Source organism: Scleropages formosus, chromosome 12 (assembly GCF_900964775.1).
Source record: "Scleropages formosus chromosome 12, fSclFor1.1, whole genome shotgun sequence".
Classification (NCBI taxonomy): Eukaryota; Metazoa; Chordata; class Actinopteri; order Osteoglossiformes; family Osteoglossidae; genus Scleropages; species Scleropages formosus.
The window spans coordinates 24,874,633-24,895,669 of NC_041817.1; the positions used below are offsets into that span (position 1 = coordinate 24,874,633).

Consider the following 21,037-nt stretch of genomic DNA (forward strand, 5'->3'; position numbering starts at 1 on the left):
ACAGCGCATCACACAGCGTGTGTGTGTGTGCGTGTGTGTGTGTGTGCGTGTGTGCGCGTGTGCATGAAGCATCTGCTCGGCGTAAGGAGAAGTGCCAAAAGGGGGAAGAAACGACAAGTATGTGAAAGTTGGGCTCCCCGGCCTCACGACGACTCGGAGCTCGAACCTCTTTCTGAATAGGCAGCTTCCTGTTATTTCGAAAGAACAGAAAATAGCGTCACAACACGCCTCGGTGAAACGAACCCCCTATAATTAATCAAATTAATCTTAATGACTCATTCAAATTGCAGAAAGAAAGTCGGGAAGCAAAAGTCACAGGAGTCACATTGTTCCTTTCAAAAATGTTGCTACTGCCACCTACTGGCCAAAGCAGCTTCCTGTCGGGGCTGCTGGAGGAAAATCGTGATCCACCACACGCAGTACATTATGTGTCCTATACCGTATTTTACACTACTTCACAATAACCACATAAATTCAATTATCTATGACGGCTGATTTTAATGCATTTTTCTCACGAAAGCAACGACACGTCATCGTTTCACTGCTGCAGTTTTACACACAAACGCCTTGAATTTCCTCACAAAAAATGCAGCTTAAGTACGATTTCTGATTTGGTGACATTTATCGATCAGTCTAATGATTTCATAACACATTTTGCCGCACCACTGACAAGTACCATTATTTATACCTTTACTTTTATATATGGGGGCACGGTGGGTTGGCCCGGGTCCTGCTCTCCAGTGGGTCTGGGGTTTGAGTCCCGCTTGGGGTGCCTTGCGACGGACTGGCGTCCCGTCCTGGGTGTGTCCCCTCCCCTTCCGGCCCTTCGCCCTGTGTTGCCGGGTTAGGCTCCGGCTCCCCGCGACCCCGTATGGGACAAGCGGTTTCAGATGATATGTGTGAGTTATATACTGCATGGCTTTTTTTAAAAAAAAGAAATAGTATGTTGTAAAACTTATGCAAATATTTTTATTCATTAATTGTGGAACTTTCAGAACCTCCAAACAGGAATATTTGAAGCGGTGGGCAATTGCACCAGTACACACTCAGGTGTGTATTGGAGCTATAATTCACTGCTTGCGACTTAATTGCCGTGACGGAAGGTTCCCGTCCCCGGGGGGTCGGCTGGATCGGTCGTCGTAATTCCACGACACGTCCTCCACCAGCTGATGTGAGCAACTTCTTGAAGCAAAGTACCGAGGTATTAAAACATGGCATTAAATCCCGAGACAGAAAAAGAAAAGAGCAAGATGTGCCAGTTATGGAAATTGTCCAGCCCTGAGCTGCACTTCCAAGACCCACAGCTCCTGCTATTAATAATCAGAGTATTTCCTGTGGTGGACATTGCAGAAGAGACCAAAAATCACAGTATGAACTAGGTCGCTGTTTATAGGCGGAGAAAAGCTGTGATGAAACTCTTGGGTGGTTTTAGAGAGAGGGCCGACCCCCAGGACACCGCAGGGCCCAGCGCGCCCTTGGAGAGCGAGACTTGGATGGCAGCGGCCAATACTGCGACACTGATTTGGTTCAGCGTTTAGCACTTGCTCTATTGATACACTTGAAGTAACGGATTTTTTCCACACCTGTTGCCTAAAAAAATGCCAATTTTGGCAGGAGATCAATCTGTTGAGCATTTTTCTTTCTCTCTGGCCACTGCGATCAGACTCAGTTGCTCCGTCTGGCACTTCTTGAGGTCCCCGTCATCGTTCCCGTCACCGCCGCCGCCACCGTCGCCATCCTGGAACATGGTGTCCAGCTGCTCGGGGCTCACATAGGTGTACAAGTGAGCCATGATGGAGAAGATGATGCAGACCACGATCAGGAGACTGGCGAATAGGAGGAACTCCATCCACTGGGAGACGAACAGAGAGGAGCCAGTGAGGACCCTTTCCATCCCCGACGTACGGAGAGGGATGGGCTCAGAGCCCAGTGCAAGATATAAAAACTAGACCCTGTATCGTGATTGGCTGCTCTTTGGACATCAATTATGGAAAATTACATCGGAACTTAATCGTGTCCCATCAAAAATAAATCTCAAGCGTCTAAAAATGGGCCTTAATGTGTTACTTTCTCAGGAGGTGCGGTAGTGGTGAAAGCTGCTGTCATTAGACCCGATGGACTCGAGTTCGAATGCTACCTCTTGCTGTAATACCTTCGCTCAAGGTACTTACTCTGAGTTGTCCAGTAAAAATTACCCAGTTGCATAAATAGGTAAATCAGCTGGTAGTGTACTGGTTAGCGCTACTGCTTTAAGGCCCAAAGGTTGCAGGTTTGAATCTCACCTCTGGCTGTAATAGACTTGCCCAAGATACTTATCTTAAAATTACCAAGGTGAATAAATGGGTAAATTAACAGTAACTGTAAGGTGCCTTAGAGAAAAGCAGCAGCTGAATGCAAATCTGTGTTAAGCAGCTTCACACTATAAGTAAAAACAGATGGTATTTAGAGACCTGCAGTTATTTAAAGATTCATTTTAAATCATCCAATGGTTAATGAAACAGGAAGTGACATAGCTGATTATAAACCGTTGATCTTGCCGGAATGACACGCCTCTTTTCCTTTTCGGACACGCTTACCTGTTTCAGCCCCGCCCCCCTCGGCCACGCCTACCTGTTTCAGCCCCGCCCCCTCGGCCACAATCAACACGATCACGTTCCCGAAGGCCACGGTCAGTAGCCAGCCTGCCTGCACCACCGATTTCATGTTGGGTGGCGCCTGTGCGGGAGAGCAGAGAAGCCGTAACGACAGGGTGGACGTTTCGGCGGAAGGGGTCACGGGGTCAAAGGTCAACGTGCTCCCCGCACCTGAGAGTAGGAGAACTCCAGGCCCGTGACGGAGAACATCACCTCCGCTGCCGTTATCAGGACGTACTGCGGGATCTGCCAGGTGATGTGCACGTCGTTGGCCTGGATGTCCAACATCTTGAACGCCCGGAGTCCTTCCGGGCCCTGGAGGAAGCGGCCGACCTGGTTTTGAGCGTCACGCACAGGGTTCGAGCAGAGCTCCTCACCAGCATCTCACCAGCTCCTTCACGTATCACCGCGCAACATCCTGGTCATTTACGCAGCCACTGACCTCCTTGAGAACGATGGTATACGACGCCCCAAAGTCAAGCAAGCCCAAGTCTACGGAGTACTCCTTTAGTCCCGCGTTACACCTCACTTCCTTGTATCTGCACAGAATGACAAGATTTTTTCACAAAATTAACAAACGACGTGAATATAAAGGGGTGCGCGGTGGCACAGCGGGTAGCACTGGCGCCTCGAAGGAAACGCACTTCGACGCACCGTAGCTACAGTGACGAGGCAGCGGGAGAAAGGGGAACCCGTCTGATGGTCTGGGACCTCAGCGTAATTTGCAGCGCATAAGGAGACCGTTCCCCGGCGGTTTACCGGCTACTGGCGATTAAGCATGAGCGAAAGGTGTGTCGGAGCGCCAGTGTGACGCACGTTTCCCCGCCGCACTTACTGTCCTCGCGCCACGCTCTTTGCGGCCGAGACACCGAAATCCTCCCGGATCTCGAAGTCCACACCTGCCGCGACAGACACGTTCAGGCTCTCTGGGAGGGTATTAACAAACCTGGCAGACACAACCGAAAGGCCGGTTAAACCGCGCCTGGCCGCTACACACACTTCTGGAAATAAACTGTATGAACATGTAAATATTAACTATATTAACTGACTTGTTTAAATCACATAAACTGCTTTTATACCATGAATTCTTCTATACTTTAATCTGAAAGTTTCCCGTGGGTTATGATTCGGAGCCCAAAGGTGACGCCGACGGTACAAAAATGAACACTCTGCACATTGAGACTGGTTTTAAAAATATGGATAATAAGAAAATAGAATTCAATAATTTTGTTACAATACTATGACATGGAGGGGGGCGCGGCGGCGTGGTGGCACAGTGGGTTGGACCGGGTCCTGCTCTCTGGTGTGTTGCTGGGTTAGGCTCTGGCTCCCTGCGACCCCGTATGGGACAAGCAGTTCAGAAGGTGTGTATGTGTGTGTGTGTTATAACATGAACACGCTGATTTGATCATTGTTATGCAAAGAAATACCTTTAATTTATTTACATATGCATTTATAGTATTTGGCTTAATATTTTACAGGTGGCACATTTTTTGTTGTTCAAGAACCAATTAAATTTCTTTCATAAGAAATAATGATAGTAATTGAGTCCTCTTAAAATGTGGTAATTTCATGGAACAAATTAACCCCATTAGCTGAGTACACACACACACACAAACACACACACACACACACACACACACACACACACTGTCAGAAGCTGCTTGTCCCGAGTGGGGTCGCGGCAAGCCAGAGCCTAGCGCGGCAGTACAGGGCGGACAGGCGGGGGGACACATCCCTGACGGGACGCCAGTCTGCCGCAGGGCACCCCAGGCAGGACTCGAACCCCGGACCCGCCAGAAAATGGGACCCGGCCAACCCCACCGCACCACCGGGCCCCCCGTTAGCCGAGCAATGGGTGTGTATTTACCTCACATGTGCATCACCATCCTCTGATTTCTCAATGTGATCTTCTACCTGCAAATTAAAAGCATTACTACAGTGATCTTATTGCGGGATTAAATCGGGAATCAACTGCCAGTACCATGTTTAATAACGTAACGCTGAAAGAAAATCTTTTCCTTATTTGCTGCTGCGAAAACAACTTCTTGAAATGTTAACCAGCCTTGCTGTGGATTTTTCACTCACAAGACTGCACCGGATGCGAGAGGGTCCTCTGTGAAGGAAGAGGCTGTACGCCTTCCCTTCGTTAAAGGTCAAAGGGCACCGCACAGTTTCATCGCCATATGTGACGTTAACCATGTGGCTTTCGTTCACTCCGTTCAGCTGTAGCTTCTGATATTCCACGGGGTCCTGCGAACACAGAAGGAGAAACAACCGATCACGGTCCACAGCTCTCCAGCTGCAGCTGTCTTGTAATTAATTATTATTTTATCGTAGATGTTTTATGATTTTACATGTTGTGTTTAACCCAGCTGAGTAGGCTAGTGTTAAACATTAAATAGGGTTGCTTAATGATTCAATTTGATCCACAAGCCAGACCTTTTGCAGGACTTTAACCTGCAACCTACCGGTCAGAAACTGGTGCCCTTAACTATCAGGTCTTTGTGACCCTTCAGGTTGAGTCTCTTCTGCCTCACCTTTAAATACCATATTTTTAACCCTAGTAGGCTGCCTACTGTTAACAGGCAAGGCCAAACTTGCAGAGTGTGAAAAATAGTGTAGAGGTATGCTTGCTGACCTCGTACGGCCCGATGGGATGAGGGAAGAGGCCGGTCCCATCGATGGCAACGTTGACATCCCCTTCAGCCAGGTTGACCACCTGCAGGAGGCTCTCTCTTGCCAGCGGAGGTTCCACTACGGTTTTCTGAGAACGATGTCAGAAGGTTGAGGGGTCACCTCATGCAACAAAAATGCATTCGGACGTCCTGTTCAACTATACGGCTCCCAGAACTGACACGTAACGCTTGTATGAGACACGGAAATCTATAACGAAAGACGAATCGAGCTGAGATGGACGGCTCAACTTCTGAAAACACCGGGAAGCCAAAGAAGCAATGACATGAGCCGACACTGTGATGACAATGTCATTGTGTTACTTATTCATTTTACTGATGCTTCTCACCAAAGCAACTGATACAGATTCAATTTACAATGACTCACCCATTTACACAGACGGACAGTTTTTATCAGGTTAGGGTAAATACCTTGACCAAGGGTACTATAGCAAGAGATGGATCCTTCAGGTGCAAGGTGTCAGCTCTAACCACTATGCCACCTGCTGCCCCATGTATTAACTATATACAGACATGTGTCGCTTAACGACGGGGACACGTTCTGAGAAATGCGTCGTTAGGCGATTTCATCGCTGTGCGAACACCATAGAGTGTACTTACACAAACCTAGATGGTATAGCCACAATCGTAGAGTGTACTTACACACACCTAGGTGGTATAGCCTTGATCGTAGAGTGTACTTACACAAACCTAGATGGTATAGCCTCGATCGTAGAGTGTACTTACACAAACCTAGATGGTATAGCCTCGATCAGAGAGTGTACTTATACAAACCTAAATGGTATAGCCTTGATCAGAGAGTGTACTTATACAAATCTAGGTGGTATAGCCTCAATTTTAGAGTGTGCTTATACAAACCTAGATGGTATCGCCTCAATGCAGTTGAGAGACGCGGTAAACACAAGATTTATGACACTGCTGCCAGGGTAACACAATATATTGTTTTTACAGTAAACTTTTTTTATAAGTAGAAAGAGTACACTGTAAAATAACGATAAAAAGTACAGTATAGTAAATACATAAACCAGTAACACAGGTGTTTATTACAAGTATTATGTACTGTACATAACTGTATGTGCTGTACTTTTATACGAGAGGCAGCGCCGTAGGTTTGTTTACAGCAGCAGCACCACGAGTAACACGTGAGTAACACGATGCGCTACGATGTCGCTGGTCGATAACAATTTTTTAGCTCCATTATAATCTTATGGGACCACCGCCGTATATGCGCTCAGTCATTAAGCGAAACGTCGTTAAGCAGCGCATGACTGTAACTAGTCCTGCACAGGGTGATACAGAAATGACAGACAATGGAAGTAAGAGCGCCTTACGGTGACATTCAGTTCCACCACTGTGGCTGCAACAAAAGCCAGTGCTGCCAAAACCATGCCAATAGCCATCTTCTTCAGGGGCCTGCAGGTGAGGGCAACAGAGTCAGGGTCCATCTACTCTGGAACTTACAGGGGAGACCTTGAAGTATCTCCTGAAAAAACATCTAGAAAAATCTCTGTGAAAAGTCAGATCAAGACGTTTCCCTCAATGGATATCAAGAAATGTTAAAAAAAAAAACTGATTTTATTAAATATTGAAGAACAGTGACGTGCTTCAGCGTGAGCCTCCCTCCCCTCTCTTCGTATGTCAAAGTTTTTTTTAAAATAACGTTTCACTGCTTTGAGTTCACAAGATCTAGTAGTAAACCAAGGATTGCAGCATAAAAAAAAAAAAAACAAAAGAAAGGATATATGCTCATGAGCAAAACTGTAATTATGTCATTCTACCCCTTCGCTATTTACATTTTGTGCTCTGCAAAAGAGGGCATTAGACCAATAAGCAGTTAAGGATCTGGATTTGTTACAAAGTACATTTCTGAATCTAATCCTGCTCGACACACTGTATGCCTTTAATACAAACTAACCTGCAAAGTAGCTAAATTCTTTTCACTAAATCAAATGCGTGAAGGTTATGAAAGCTCCCCGTGCTTTGTGTTTGGCTCAAGCTCACCAGCACACAGTAGTTCATTGTCAATTCATTAGTAGGTCCAAAGGATTGTGGGAAATTTGGTTGCCCAGACGACTTTATAGCAGCATTTTTCACCCGGTTGCCTAGTTAGCATTTGAGAAGCATTCATTTGCAAATCGGTGAACAATGTCTGTCGAGCATGATGGAATCGAGAGAAAGGAGGGTTAATGAAAAGAAATGGACCTGAAGAAGTTTCAACCGCGTTGCTAAGCCATGTTTAAATCCACGGTACAAGAGAGGACAGGGCAGGGCTAAGGAGGTAACGGGTCATGGGACTACTTTTCCAGGGAGAATTCGAAAATGTACTGCGACCTTCCTCAGCGAGTGACACTCACATGAATTTGATCTTGCAGAGGCCGATGAGCGGATAAAGTATCATGTCAAAGATGGGCACAAAAACAAGGATGAGCAGAGAATTCAGCATCTGGCAGGAGAGGGTAAGAAAACAAAACAGCCATGGCAAAATTAATATTGAGAACTTCTATTAATCATTAACTAATGATGCATAGAAGCAGGAAACTGTTCGGTATTAGACAGGCAGTCATAACTAATATTCCAGTCAACTGATATGGACCTTAATGAAATATGAGTCGTGGAAAATTTGGGCTCATGACTTTAAATGATCATTGAAACTGCTAAATGCAGGAAGCAAAGCAGATGAGTAGATAAGTGGCTCTGTGAGACGACGATGTGAGGAGATGGGAGGAGCACGCGCAGAGCTGTACCTGCATCTGATCGGGCTTCACCACAAAGGAACCCTGGAGCGAAAGACAATTGGACGGCAAAATCAAACTCATTCCATGACTGACAGTGTCACACAAGTTCTCAAGTGTGCATTGACTGAAACCGTGGTAAATCCTTCCAGTAGGACAGTAAAGTCTCTTGCTTTTCAGTCTTTGACGACCTGTTCCTTTTGGACATTACATTTATGTAGTCGATGGTTTTCTCCAAAGCGACTTCCAGTGAACTCTATGTAGCGTTATCAGCCCACACACCTTATTTCCCGTGGTGACTTACACTGCTAGACACACTACTTACACTGGGTCACTCATCCATACATCAGTGGAACACACACACTCTCTCTGTGTCACTCACACACTATGGGGGAACCTGAACAGCATGCCTTCGGACTGTGAAAGGAAACCAGAGCATCTACCAAAACCCATGCAGACATGGGGAGAACATGCAAACTCCACACAGGCTGAATGGGGATCGAACCCACATCCTCTCACACCAACCAAGCACTGTGAGACAGCAGCGCACTTGTTGCGCTGCCCATTTAGGTGTTTCCAAATGGATTCTTTTGCTCCAAAACTCTCTTAAATGATATGTAATTCTGCATTTTCCACCCAAATAGCATTACAGGTTCTGAGATCTCTGTTTGTCAGGGTGCTGGACTGGAGTGTAAATGGGACAGACAGTGAGCTCACTGGGTGTGATCTACGGTAAGCCTCTGAGCAACGGTGTGGTATTTAACCACGGGGTTCAAAACGGCCCGTGACAAATGTTTTATAGTAATATTGCAGGGTTTTGTCCACGTTTCACTTTATAATCCCGGCTTCATCGCGCACCATATCGCGTGTGATGTCTCACAATGGCTCGGCTGTGCGATCCAGCTTTAAACACAGTATGCCTGCAGTCTTGTCCGTCTGTAGTTCTGCCAGTGCTGGATGCACTGGATGTCGGGATACCACCGTATGTGAAACTGAGCGTGTTCCCCTCAAACGTGACATCTTTGCACTTTTTATCCATCGTAAGCATGGTTTCTTTCATGTGATTGCCATAGGGCGTCGTGACATCCTTCGCACCATGCATCCGAACATGTCAAGTGAACGATCACCAGTTTCACAATATTTTATGGCATTTATACACATTTTGTACCGTCTCTGGTGTGTGTGTGGTCAGACCTGGCTGGAGGAAATGCGTGAAAATATAATAAAGAGTGAAGAGTGTCGAATGCCAGATTCAGGAGTTCCCACACACATCATTTTTGGTATCTGGGGTCTATGGATCATACATCCCAAAAAGATGTGTAGAAATTCTAATAATAACCATGAATGAAGCTGGTTAAAAACAAAATTAGGTGATCATCTGTATTCTGTAATTATGCAATTATGTATAATTATGCAGTTATAATGGGTCACCCAATTATAGACGGAAACACCAAATATAGAGGACTGTGTCAAACACATCCCAGGGGTTAACGCCTACGGGCTGATTACTTCATCCTGAAGAGGAGCTCTATTCACCCAGTTACACCAGGAGCCGTGTAAAAACCACTGACGTCACATGGGTCATGTAAACATGGTGAGCGTCCAGGGGGAGAACAATCCAGCCAAAGCCAGGGGAAACATGGGCCCCTTTGTGTTCCCCGCACCTCCTGCCAACTCACAGCTAGTGTGGCACAGGGGTGATGGAGACCCAGTTAAATAACCAGTTAATAGTGTGTGAGTGACAGAGAGAGTGTATGATGATGTATGGATGACTGATGTATGGATGAGTGACCCAGTGTAAGTAGTGTATCTAGCAGTGTAAGTCACCACGGTGAATAAGGTATGTGGGCTCATAACACTACATAGAGTTCATTGGAAGTCACTTTGGAGAAAAGTGTCTAAATAAATAAATGTAATGTAAATGTAATAAGCCCATCTGACACTTACTATACCCATGTTCATTCTGGTAGCCTGCAGCGTCCATCGGGATCCCTTTGATGGAAACGAGAGGAAAGTCATGCAACAAATGTTTACTGTACCGCTTCTCCTGTAGTTTCAATGTTCAGCTTCGGAAGAAAATTTAATGTCTTCAAACCGGAAGCCACTTAGAACGTGAAAACACAAAATAAAAAAAGAAAAACTGCAAGGCCACATACAGCTATTCGTTCATCGCGTCGGTAGCTACGTACTGCGGTGATAATTCCGTACTGCAGTAATAAAGTCATTCGTCGTGTAGTTCAGGAGAGGAAGCCTAGGAAGGTGTTCCAGAATGTTCCAGTCAGGGGAAACTTTCCTACATGCTGAAATCCCCCCAAAGAGTCCTGCTAGGGTATCGCCTTCTTTCCAACACGAAGACGTGTTTGGAAACACTCGCCGTGGGACACGTTCTAGCATGTTCTCTGCTGTTCGCCCATGGACCCGGTGAGGTCATTTCCCCTGGAAAGGCCAGGCAGCACCGCGGCCCCAGTGAGGGATGGCTAAGGCCAAGTAGGAGGTCCGTGAAGGCATCACCCACTTACCTGCTGGTCAAAGAGAGCCCAGAACATGGGCAGCGGAATGAAGAGCACCAGAACCCTGAGGACCATCTTGATCTCGTAGATAAGGCGTTTCTGTTTGGAAACAAAGCTCTTCGCACCATTGCTGCACCGCAGTGTTTGAAAAGGGCTTTCGAGTGACTCGTTTTATTTATACACAGAGCATCTATATATAGGACCTGCCAAATGAATCAATGTAAATATATACAGTGGCTCTCAAAAAATGTACACGCATTTTAACGGACGATGTCTATGGGCATTTTCATCACGGAACAAAAATTCAAGGTCCTTTATGCTGTATAATCACTCAAAAGGCCAGCAGTACGTACGGATGTTCTTTCAAACTCCTAGAGGCTCACTGACGAAGGTCTCTTACCGAGTACTTCTCCTGGGCCCAGTCCAGCCAGTGCGCTCGCCGTGGCTCCCGACTCGAGTTCCTCCAACGGTTCCTCAGTGCAAACTGCCACACAGTGAGTAGGACTTGAAGGGCAGTGCAGACACACGGGGCTTTTCTCTTTCGGACACCAGCCGGACAGCGACTCACCCCTATGCACTTGCACACGTCCAGCAGGACGTTCCCTCCCGGGGGGCTCTTCGTGTACAGAGTGCTGCCGGCAACGAACACGACTGCAGAGGGACAGAAGGTCGAGCGTAAAGGAGTTGAACGCTGTGCGCAACAACTGGGCGGCTCTGATCACAAGGGTCTTTTCAACCAGTGAAATTGAGCAATGACACAAAGGGACCTTGCATGTATTTATTTAGCAGACACTTTTCCCCAAAGTGACTTCCAATGAACTCTATGTAGTGTTATCAGCCCACACACCTTACTCACCGCTACTTACACTGGGTCACTCATCCATACATCAGTAGAACACACACACACTCTCTCTCTCACTCACTATGAGGGAACCTGAACAGCATGTCTTTGAAGTGTGGGAGGAAACCAGAGCACCCGGAGGAAACCCATGCAGACTAAGGGAGAACATGCAAACTCCACACAGACTGAGCAAGCATCGAACTCACGTCTTCTCGCACCACCCAGTCATTGTGAAACAACAGCGCTACTTGCTGTGCCGCCCGTTCAAACCTTCAACACACTTCTCTCAGGCCCTGGCAGCAATCAGTGTACATGCTACTCGGATGTTTCTCCTGGCTTTGGCAGCGCGGTCACATGGCTGTGTTTTCTGCTGACGTGCTCAGAGCCCTGTTCCCATTCATCCAGATGTGATTTCAGGTTCATTGACTCGGGTGAGGGGGGTGGCGAGCCTACCAAAACAGGCGAATGCGCAGCCCCGGATTTAAGGTTCATCGCAACCCCCCGCACATCAGTTGCGTGGAGGTCAGAAGATAAAATGTGAGTTTGTGCACATCGCCGAGTAAAAACACACTGTGCTTGTGTGACAGTGGACGTGAACTGGAACGCTACGGGGGTGGCGTGATGGAGCAGCGGGTAGCGCCGGTGCCTCGCAGGTCCTGAGCTATGGGTTTAGACGTGGGCTTGAATCTGGAATTTGCATACGGCTGATATACGGGGTTTCACGAGGTGCTCTGGTTTCCTCCCATAGTCCAAAGAGGTGAACTGGTGAACCAGTGACTCCAAATTGCCTGCCTCTAAGTTACGTGTGCGATTTCCTTGTGACACACCGTGTTCCATCCTATACCCTGTCTCACGCCCCATACTTCCAGGATAGGCTCTGGTCCACCATGACCCTGCTCTGGAGTAGCGGTTTATGATGATAGAGGAATGGATAGAATGTAGTGGCACCGGTCATCAGGGGTGTGCTAAAACTCACCGAGGGCAATGATCATCAGAGCTGCGGGCACCCCGAAGGCGAGGGCATAACAGTCACCCCCAAAACACTGCACGTCCCCTGAGGGAAACAGGCCAAGAGTCGTCAAAAACATCTGGAAGCCACCCGTGAGACACGCAGATCTAACTTCCTTGAAACTTCTCTCTCGCCGGAAAAGCTCAACGAAATTCAGCTTCTGAACAGCAAAGGCGTGCGATGGGAAGGCTACGCCCTGTCACGTTGCAAAAAAACGGGTTTATTTTTAATGAGCGGCAAAAAGAGAAGGGAAACGCCGGCGGCCCTGTCACTCCGGACCGAGAGGCAGACCTCGCAGGATGGGTGTGATGATCGTCGACAGCAAGCTGCCAGCGTTGATGGCCATGTAGAAGATGGAGAAGAACTTCCTCCTCTCTTCTGTCTGAAAGCGGAACAGACGAGAGCTGACGGTCAGCATTACGGACCCAAGAAATAAGGAAACTTAACGCACAATTGCAGTTAAACCCCGAACACCAGATATTTTGAAGCACTGCGAAACGGTAGCGAGCAGCACGCTTCTGCATTTCCAATAAGACGGACCCACATCCCTGCTAAAACCTTAATTGTCGAGCTGAAATCCCGAAAGGAGTCGAAAATCAAATCAGCAGGAGGCCGATGGAAGAGGAATCATTTAGGGCCTGTCTGCCCGCCATCCTCGGGCGATCCATCTGACATGTGAGACCGCTGCTGCCCAAGAGGCCTCTCGTCCAATTAGTCACGCAGGCTAATGGGTCAGGACTTAGCATTCCTAATAGGACACGGATCCTTAGCCCCGACCCCGGGGAGCCTGGCTCGATCGGCCGCGTGAAGGAGCGGAATGACTCCGCCAACGAGGCTCTAGAAGCACGTGGAGTCTTACGTGCTCCTTCTCGAACTGGTCGCCCCCGAAGGCCGCCACGCAAGGCTTGATGCCCCCCGTCCCGAAGGCGATGAGCACGAGGCCCGTCATGGACAGCACTCTAAAAGACAGGGGTTTGATGGAGATGCGCTGCAAACACCGAGGAGGCACGAGCTCCGCATGCGCTCCAACCGCGGCCGGTCGCTCACACGTGAGTGACGTTCTCGCCCACAGCCGGAATCGCTCCCGTGGACTTGACCACGTGGCCGAGGACGTACACCAACGAGAGGTAGATGATGGTCCTGCAAGAGTCGTCACACAGAGGAAAAGGGTCAAAAAGTAGCGCCTTCTACACGAAGGATCTAGGTTCAAATCCTGCTACAGAGCCCTGGGTGGAGGTACTCACCCTCATCTGATACAGTAAAAATTACCCATCTCTATAAATGGGCGAAACACACGCAGGTAACATAACGTTGTCACCTGCTTTGGAGAAAAGTTTCAGATATATACATAATTTAAACATAATGTGTCTGCGGATGAGTAGGGGGTAGCTGGACCGGCACGTGAAGGACCGAGGTGCAAATCCCACCCTCTGCTGTACCCCCCTTGATCAAAATACTTGCGCTGAACTGCTCCAGTAAAAATTACCCTGTTCTATAACTGGATAGATCACAGTAAATGGCTTAAATCCCTCTGGAGAAAAGTAAATGGAAAATTTTGGACACGTCTCCAACCGTAGATGCGGAATGAACGTCCTGGTAAAAATGGCACTTTTTAGCTTTGTTTACTCCAAATTTATCGACAGCTAATGGAAACAGACGCACATTTGATGTCACGGCTGTGGCGGAGCATTCGGAACGCAGCAGGAGAAACCCAAGTTGAAGTTGAGTTCAGTCTCACTCAACTCGGGCTGAGCTGTAGAAAGAAGTGACAGCTGAGTCACGGCGTTGAAGAAGCGCGGCGCCTTCCGAAGCCAAGGGGTCCAAGCTGGAGACGGTCGTTCTTCACCATCAACGACGTCACCTGGACTAGGGACCAGAGCTGTGAAGTCGGCGCGCAAAACCTTCGACTCCGACTCCAGTAACCCAATAATTGCTTCCGACTCCGATTCCACAGCACTGTCCAAAAGGGGATCGACTTATCCGGCGAATATAGACCTAAACCTATATTGCACCTCTAATTTTTGAGGGTCGATTTATACGCCGACATATACATTTAGTCAGTCGGTACATTTTTACTGACTCCGACTCCAGTAACCCAATACAGGTGGTCCCCAATTTATGATGGTTCGACTTACGATCTTTTCGACTTTACGGTGGTGAGCTGGTGATAGACATTCAGTAGAAACCGTACTTTTCCCGCGCAAGCGATGTGCGGTGCGATACTCTCTCGCGATGCCGGGCAACGGCAGCGATCCGCATCTCCCGGTCTGTCACGCAGAGGCGTGTATTAGGTGCGCTAAATGCATCTTTGACTTACAATATTTTCGACTCGCGATGGGTTTTGCGGAACGTAACCCCATCGTAAGTTGGGGAGCGCGCGTAATTGCTTCCGACTCCAACTCCACGGCCCTGCCGGGGACACGCTGGGACGACGGGACTCACTTGAACCTGCCCAGCCAGGAGTCCGCGATGAGGGCCCCCAGCACGGGCGTGAAGTAGCAGAGGCTGGAGAAGGCATGGTACACAGCCGTGGAGAGGTCCTTGTCCCAGTGCAGGTAGTTGATGAAATACAGCGTGAGCACAGCTTCGCAGGGCGGTGGCCGGGGGCGCGGGACAGGGAAAGCGGCAACGTTAATGCAGGATATACAGACAGATACAGACACACGGATGTGTTGCATGTCACTCGCATCTCCAGATCTGGTGCCTGAAGCCTTCGGGTGGTTCTTATTAACATGAAAACTCCCTAAATACCGAATTTACTGGAATATAACTCGCACTTCCCCCCCCAAAAAAAATCAAGTTCAAAAATCCGGGTGCGAGATATATGCGGGTATTTTCGGGAACTAAAGTTTTCTAGGAAAAAGTTAAATTGACGTTTATAATTAAATCCTTAGTATTAAATCCTTAGTAGTTTATAATTGCTCACATTATGTATAAAATGAATGCATTTAAATTTTAACTATGAACGTTATTTATGCGATCGGCCGCTCGCCTTCATCACGCGATATATTTGAATGCTTAGCGACACTGCTTCTGTAATTACTTTATGACAAGTGATCTGAAAACACAGCGCGAGACGGTCAACAGTGGTAGGCCGCTACGCATACGATTGGTGCGCTATTAATAAAAGATCGCGTGACTCAACAACAAAGGCAAGCCGACGATTGTTGAAATGCTGATTCTCTTTAACCGAATTCCAAAATATCTGAAACCGCCCTAACGACATTGATTATACGTTTCTTACAGTTTGAAACTTTTTTCATGTGCGAGGCATATGCGAAACCTTTTAATTTCCTTTTTCGTACGTAAAGTTAGGGGTGCGAGATATATGTGAGGGCGAGTTATAGTCGAGTAAATACGGTAATGAAACGTATGAAAATGATCAAACACATAATGATAATAATCAAACACAGTATCAAACGTTTCGGAGACCAGCAGGTGGCGCGGCGGTTAGAGGGGCTGCCTTTCAAATGAAGGACCCAGCTCCTGGTGTAGTACTCTTCGTCGAGGTACTTACCCTGAAATACCACAGTAAAAATAATGCAGCCGTGTACATGGGTAAATCAGGGTAAGTAGCTCAGCGTACAAGCCCAACATTGTATGTGCAACACTTTGCCCTGTGTGTTTGCCCCCATAAAGAGCACATTTCAGGTTTTCCACTGTACCTTTCATGCCATAGTAGGAGAATCGCTCACAAAACTCATTCACCACAATGAAGGCGATGCTCAAGGGGTAGTTGGTGCCGCACAGTTTCTAGGACGAGAAGGGAGAAGACGTAGAAGCCCAGGTGATACACATCTCTGAATCCACAAAGAGACAGCCAGCTATTACCAGTTCCTCTCAACGACATTTACACTGATGCACTTAGCAGATGCTTTCCTCAAAAACATGCAGCTCAGAGTAAACAAAAGTGCAGTTCGCGACAGAAGCGAAGGCCGTGAAAAAGCATTTCCCACGATTTACTCTATTATCACAAATGTTTTCGACACTGAGTCTTTTCAGATCTTCAAACAAAATCTGATATTAAAGGGCAAAGTGAATGACTCACTTATTTTCACTATTATTATTATTATTATTATTATTATTATTAATAACATAGTTACCCAACACCAACTGGCAGGATATGAAAAAGTAACTACACTTAATAACCGTTTGCACCACCTTTAGCTGCAATGACTGCAACCAAACAGTTTTTATAATTCAATATTTACATTTGCATGTGACGTACATCTCATAGACAATACAATGATATATAATTATAATTCCTATAATTAATATGTGTATATAATTCATATAATACAAAATATAAAATAATATAAAAATGTCTTTTAAAATATAATTAATATATAATGCATATAATTCAATATTATTCCTTTAAACTGCTGTGGAGGAATTATTCCTCACATTTCCTGCAGAACTGCTTTAATTCGATCGCCACCTCCAGCTGTAGTACCCTTGAGCAAGGTACTTACCCTAAATTGCTCCAGTAAAATTACCCAGCTGTATGAATGGGTAAATAATCGTAAGCTTGCAACTGTAGTAATTGTATGAAGAATAAATGTAAATGTAAATTCAGAAACACTGGTAGGTTTCAGTGTTCTGTTCTGTTCTGGATTCAGGTCCTGCCCCAGCATCTGTATTGGGTTTAGGTCTGGACTGTGATTAGGCCACTACCAAACTTTAATTTTACTTATTTTCTGATGTGCATTTGCTGTTTCAGTGTTTTGAATCATTGTCTTACTGCACGACTAAATAACATTTCAGCTCTTGGGTAAACAACCGGACATTGTCCTTAAGGGTTTTCTGGCAGAGAGCAGAATTCATGGTTTCTTCAGTATGGAACGTCATCCCTGTCCTGAGGGAGCAAAGCATCCCCACACCATCGCACTTCCACCACCAAGTCTGACTTATGTCCTTGCTCTGGAATGCTGCATTTGCTTTACGCCAGACATAATGGGACCTATGTCGTCCAAAAAGTTCCACTTTTGACTCATCAGTCCATAGAATGTTCTCTCAAAAGGCTTGGGGATCATCCAGGAGCTTCTTGACAAATGATTGTTTAGCACTGTTGTTCTTCTTGGTTTCCCCCTCGCTGCTCTCCAACAAAACCAATTTTTGCTCAGTGTCCTTCTGATTGCGGAAACACGAACATGACCTTAACTGGGGCAAAAAGAAGAATGCAGTTCTTTGGATGTTTTTTTCAAGATCCTAGCTGACTTTATGATGTGTCCTTGGAGAAATTTTGGCAGGCCAGCCATTCTTGGGAAGATTCAATACTGTTCCGAGCGTCAAAAAATTTGCGATGTACTTTTTCACATTACAGCAGATGCGTATAGAATGGAGTCAGATGGGAGATACGAAGATGATCGATGATGATGGCGTGATGTAAATTTATACTTGTATGTGTAGCTGTTCAGAGATGTGGAGGGAAATGAATCTGAAGAAGATGTGTGCTGGAGACAGTTCTTCATGAAGGGATTTAGGAGGTCTGGGGAAAACTAGTCCCCCGTGTTTCACGCTAAGCTGTAAACGAAACACCGCAGGCTCATGATCGCACTGTAGCAAGGAGGCCTGAATAAAAAAAATCTGGCCGCAAACATATAGGCAAATGCTGCATGGGTAAGCAGTCATGCGGTGAGCCATTCACATTTTGCTAGGTGCTTTGTGTTGGCCGTCGACAGCGATTGTGTTTCGGGTGTCGGGGGAGGGGGGGGTGCGTACGGTGATGAGAACTTACTGGCGAATGCTTGACTTTGCCTCCATTTTGAACCTTTGCAGCATCATCTGCGAAACAAATAAAATTGCACAAACAAGCATTGCAAAACAAAATCAAGCAATTTCCTTTGTTGGCCATGTGATGTGAGGCTTCAGTGCCAGGTAGCAGAAAGCAGAAAGTTTAGTGTCATGGAGAAACATTTCAACTCGTCATATTCTGGTGGGACAAATAAGAGTATTGCCTAAAGGAATAAAACAGAAAAGTTACCACGTGTGTTCAAGTCAGATTTGGATTTTCGACATAGCGGACGTGTCAGAATCATAATTTAATGCTTCTCAGCAGCGCCATCTTATGAGATTAGCGTTTCAAGTTATGATCTACAGAGATTAATCATTAGAGGAAAAAGATCAATATCCCCATAGAAGCCACGCCATACTCCTTGAAGGAGCCCTGCTCCGTATCATTGTTAGTGTTTAACCAGATGTCAGTGTTTAACTGCCGTATTCCGAGATCACCCTGTAAATCCTCACGTGGGGATGTTAACCAAGATGGTGTTAATTATTTATTTATTTATCAGATGCTTTCTTCCAAAGCGACTTCCAATGAACTCTATGTTATGTAGTGTTATGAGCCCACACACCTTATTCACCGCAGTGACTTACACTGCTAGATACACTACTCACGCTGGGTCACTCATCCATACATCAGTGCAACACACACTCTCTCTCTCTCTCTCTCTCTCTCTGTCACTCACACACTATGGGGGAACCTGAACAGCATGTCTTTGGACTGTTAATCAACATCCATCCCAACACAGAGGCATCATGGCATCGGTTTGGAGGGAAAGCTGGAGCTACAAGAGCCCACACACCCTTATTAATATCTACATCAAAAGTGAAAATGGAACAAAATGTGAAGTTGAATAATTGCATTAAAATTCATGAAGGGTGTAAAAAATTCTTCGTGGGGGGATATGATAGAGTACTCAGTGAAGTCGTACATCACTAGAGGACACGTCATCAACCCCCCGAAGCCTGTTACATACATTATTCTGCAAAAAAAGTTAAAAGTGCGTTCAGATTTTACTGCAAATCAGTGTATTTCTGCAGCAGCACCTTGCACTGTACTGGGGGGGCAGTTTTTGGGGTACAAATCCACACTAGTATATAATACCCTGCTGCACTGTAGTATACCCCACTTTTTTAAAGTATATATCCCACCTTTTAGAACTGATATCCCCGCATTTGTCACTTTTTAAAACAATGTTGCAGCCTCGAAAGGAAGAAGCGCGTGCCGCTTTTTAAAGGAATGCGCGTCCGCATTTTTCCGCGCTCCTGTACAGTAACAGTTCGGTGCGCAGTTTTGCGGGCACGATGCAGCATTTGTCGCATTTTTTTAGCGGAATGCGCGCGCACGAGAAGTCGCAGAAAGCGGAGTAAAGTGCGGTAAAAGAGCGGTAAAAGTGTGCAGCCACGTACCGTTTCCCCTCGCCATTGCGCCGCGATGTCTTTCCCAGCAAACAAGTCGCGTCCCGCAGATTCTTCCTCCTCCCCGCTGCTGTCCGCTCCAAGTCCGTCCCTTCGCTTCGGCCCGCAGCCGCCCGATTCGACCCCCAACCAACCCCCACCCCACAACCCTCCCCCAGCCGCGCGCGCACGTCGCCGCTCCGCGTGGCGGTGGCACGCGTCGCGGCAGGTCCTTCGCGGGAGCCGGGTGGTCTGATTTAGACAGTGACCGATCCCCCTTCCCCGCCCTTTGTGTGTGTGTGTATGTGTGTCCTGCGATGGACTGGTGTCCCATCCCTTCAGGTATCGGGTCCACACAACCGTGACCCTGCAGTGGACAACCAGTTATTGATCATGATACGCGTTCAGGTATTATTCACCTTTATATTTAGTGGATGCCCTCTTTCTCCAAGTGACTTACAATGGTAGATTATCAACTTTACACTGATTTACCTGTTCATACAGCAGTGTATTCCTGCTTCATTCATTCAGGGTACCTACAATGAACCAGGGTATTACAGTAGGAGCAGTGATTCCAGTGCAATTGTAAATGTGCAAATGAGACAATATCAATAATATGGAAATGTGTGTGTGTGTGTGTGTGTGTGTGTGTGTGTGTGTGTGTGTAATGCACAGCAAAGAAATCAGTTGTTAAATGTAAGTTGAAATGACAAATAAGACTTGCATGTTTTGTCCTTTTTATGTCTTTATAGGTCCATGTGGCATCGTGATGCTGCCTGTTATGTTTCCCCCATCCTGACCAACAAACCAACAAATAATAATCCGATGAATAGCTATATAGCATATCTGCACTATTTACATAAACGTACAGCAATATAACTGTTGTGTATGATTATCATGCTTGCCTTGATGATACAGGTTTCAAATTGAATATTTCACTTGGCTGCCAGGGGGTATAAGGCAGGCGCACCCAGCTTTGCCTCCCGCCTTGTGTCAAACAGCCAGGTCGCGCTGCTCACTGTCAGCTCCCGACGCTTCCGGCTGACAGCGCACTGCTGGAGCCATAGCAGCCTGGCTTGGAACCAGATCATTGCTCTCCACTCCACTCCACTCCAGTTGCCTCCCACCGTGCTGTTAACCCATGACATGCACCAGTAGCTGCCTCTATGTCTTACGCTCCTGCTTTGGATGTGTCCCCCACCTTTAACACAGGTAACCACCCCTAGTCCTCCTTTCCACCCTCTGAGACTCTGGATAATGGAACAGAAATCATCTGGTTTATCCCCACATCCATCTGTGTGCAGATTTCTAAGTCTCATAGTCCTGCTCCTCAGCCTGTTTCTTTCTGCAGGAGTCCCTCAAGGATCAGTCTTAGGACCTCTGTTCTTGTCTGCTCCTCAGCCTGTTTTCTCTGCAGGGGTCTGTGGAGGATTA

At 46.7% G+C, this 21,037-nt stretch overlaps 1 protein-coding gene across 2 annotated transcripts; it reads right to left on the bottom strand.

Moving 5' to 3' along the window:
* Window positions 1–990: 990 nt before the first annotated feature.
* LOC108928845 (solute carrier family 15 member 2-like) lies at window positions 991–19,752 on the bottom strand. Of its 2 annotated transcripts, XM_018743015.2 has the most exons (23): window positions 19,616–19,752; window positions 18,159–18,205; window positions 16,087–16,174; window positions 14,864–15,005; window positions 13,469–13,561; window positions 13,281–13,380; window positions 12,713–12,803; window positions 12,389–12,466; window positions 11,140–11,222; window positions 10,972–11,055; window positions 10,581–10,670; window positions 10,009–10,053; window positions 8,074–8,106; window positions 7,684–7,772; window positions 6,661–6,742; window positions 5,275–5,400; window positions 4,722–4,886; window positions 4,504–4,550; window positions 3,469–3,579; window positions 3,076–3,172; window positions 2,805–2,948; window positions 2,611–2,715; window positions 991–1,852 (listed from the first exon to the last, which is right to left on the bottom strand). In XM_018743015.2, the coding sequence occupies exons 1-23, from the start codon at window positions 19,629–19,631 to the stop codon at window positions 1,619–1,621; spliced, it is 2,190 nt and encodes a 729-aa protein (XP_018598531.2). In that variant the 5' UTR covers window positions 19,632–19,752; the 3' UTR covers window positions 991–1,618. The 2 variants fall into 2 exon arrangements, with proteins under 2 accessions (XP_018598531.2, XP_018598538.2); XM_018743022.2 differs by lacking the exons at window positions 14,864–15,005; window positions 16,087–16,174; window positions 18,159–18,205; window positions 19,616–19,752 and adding an exon at window positions 14,084–14,135.
* Between the last annotated feature and the right edge of the window lie 1,285 nt (window positions 19,753–21,037).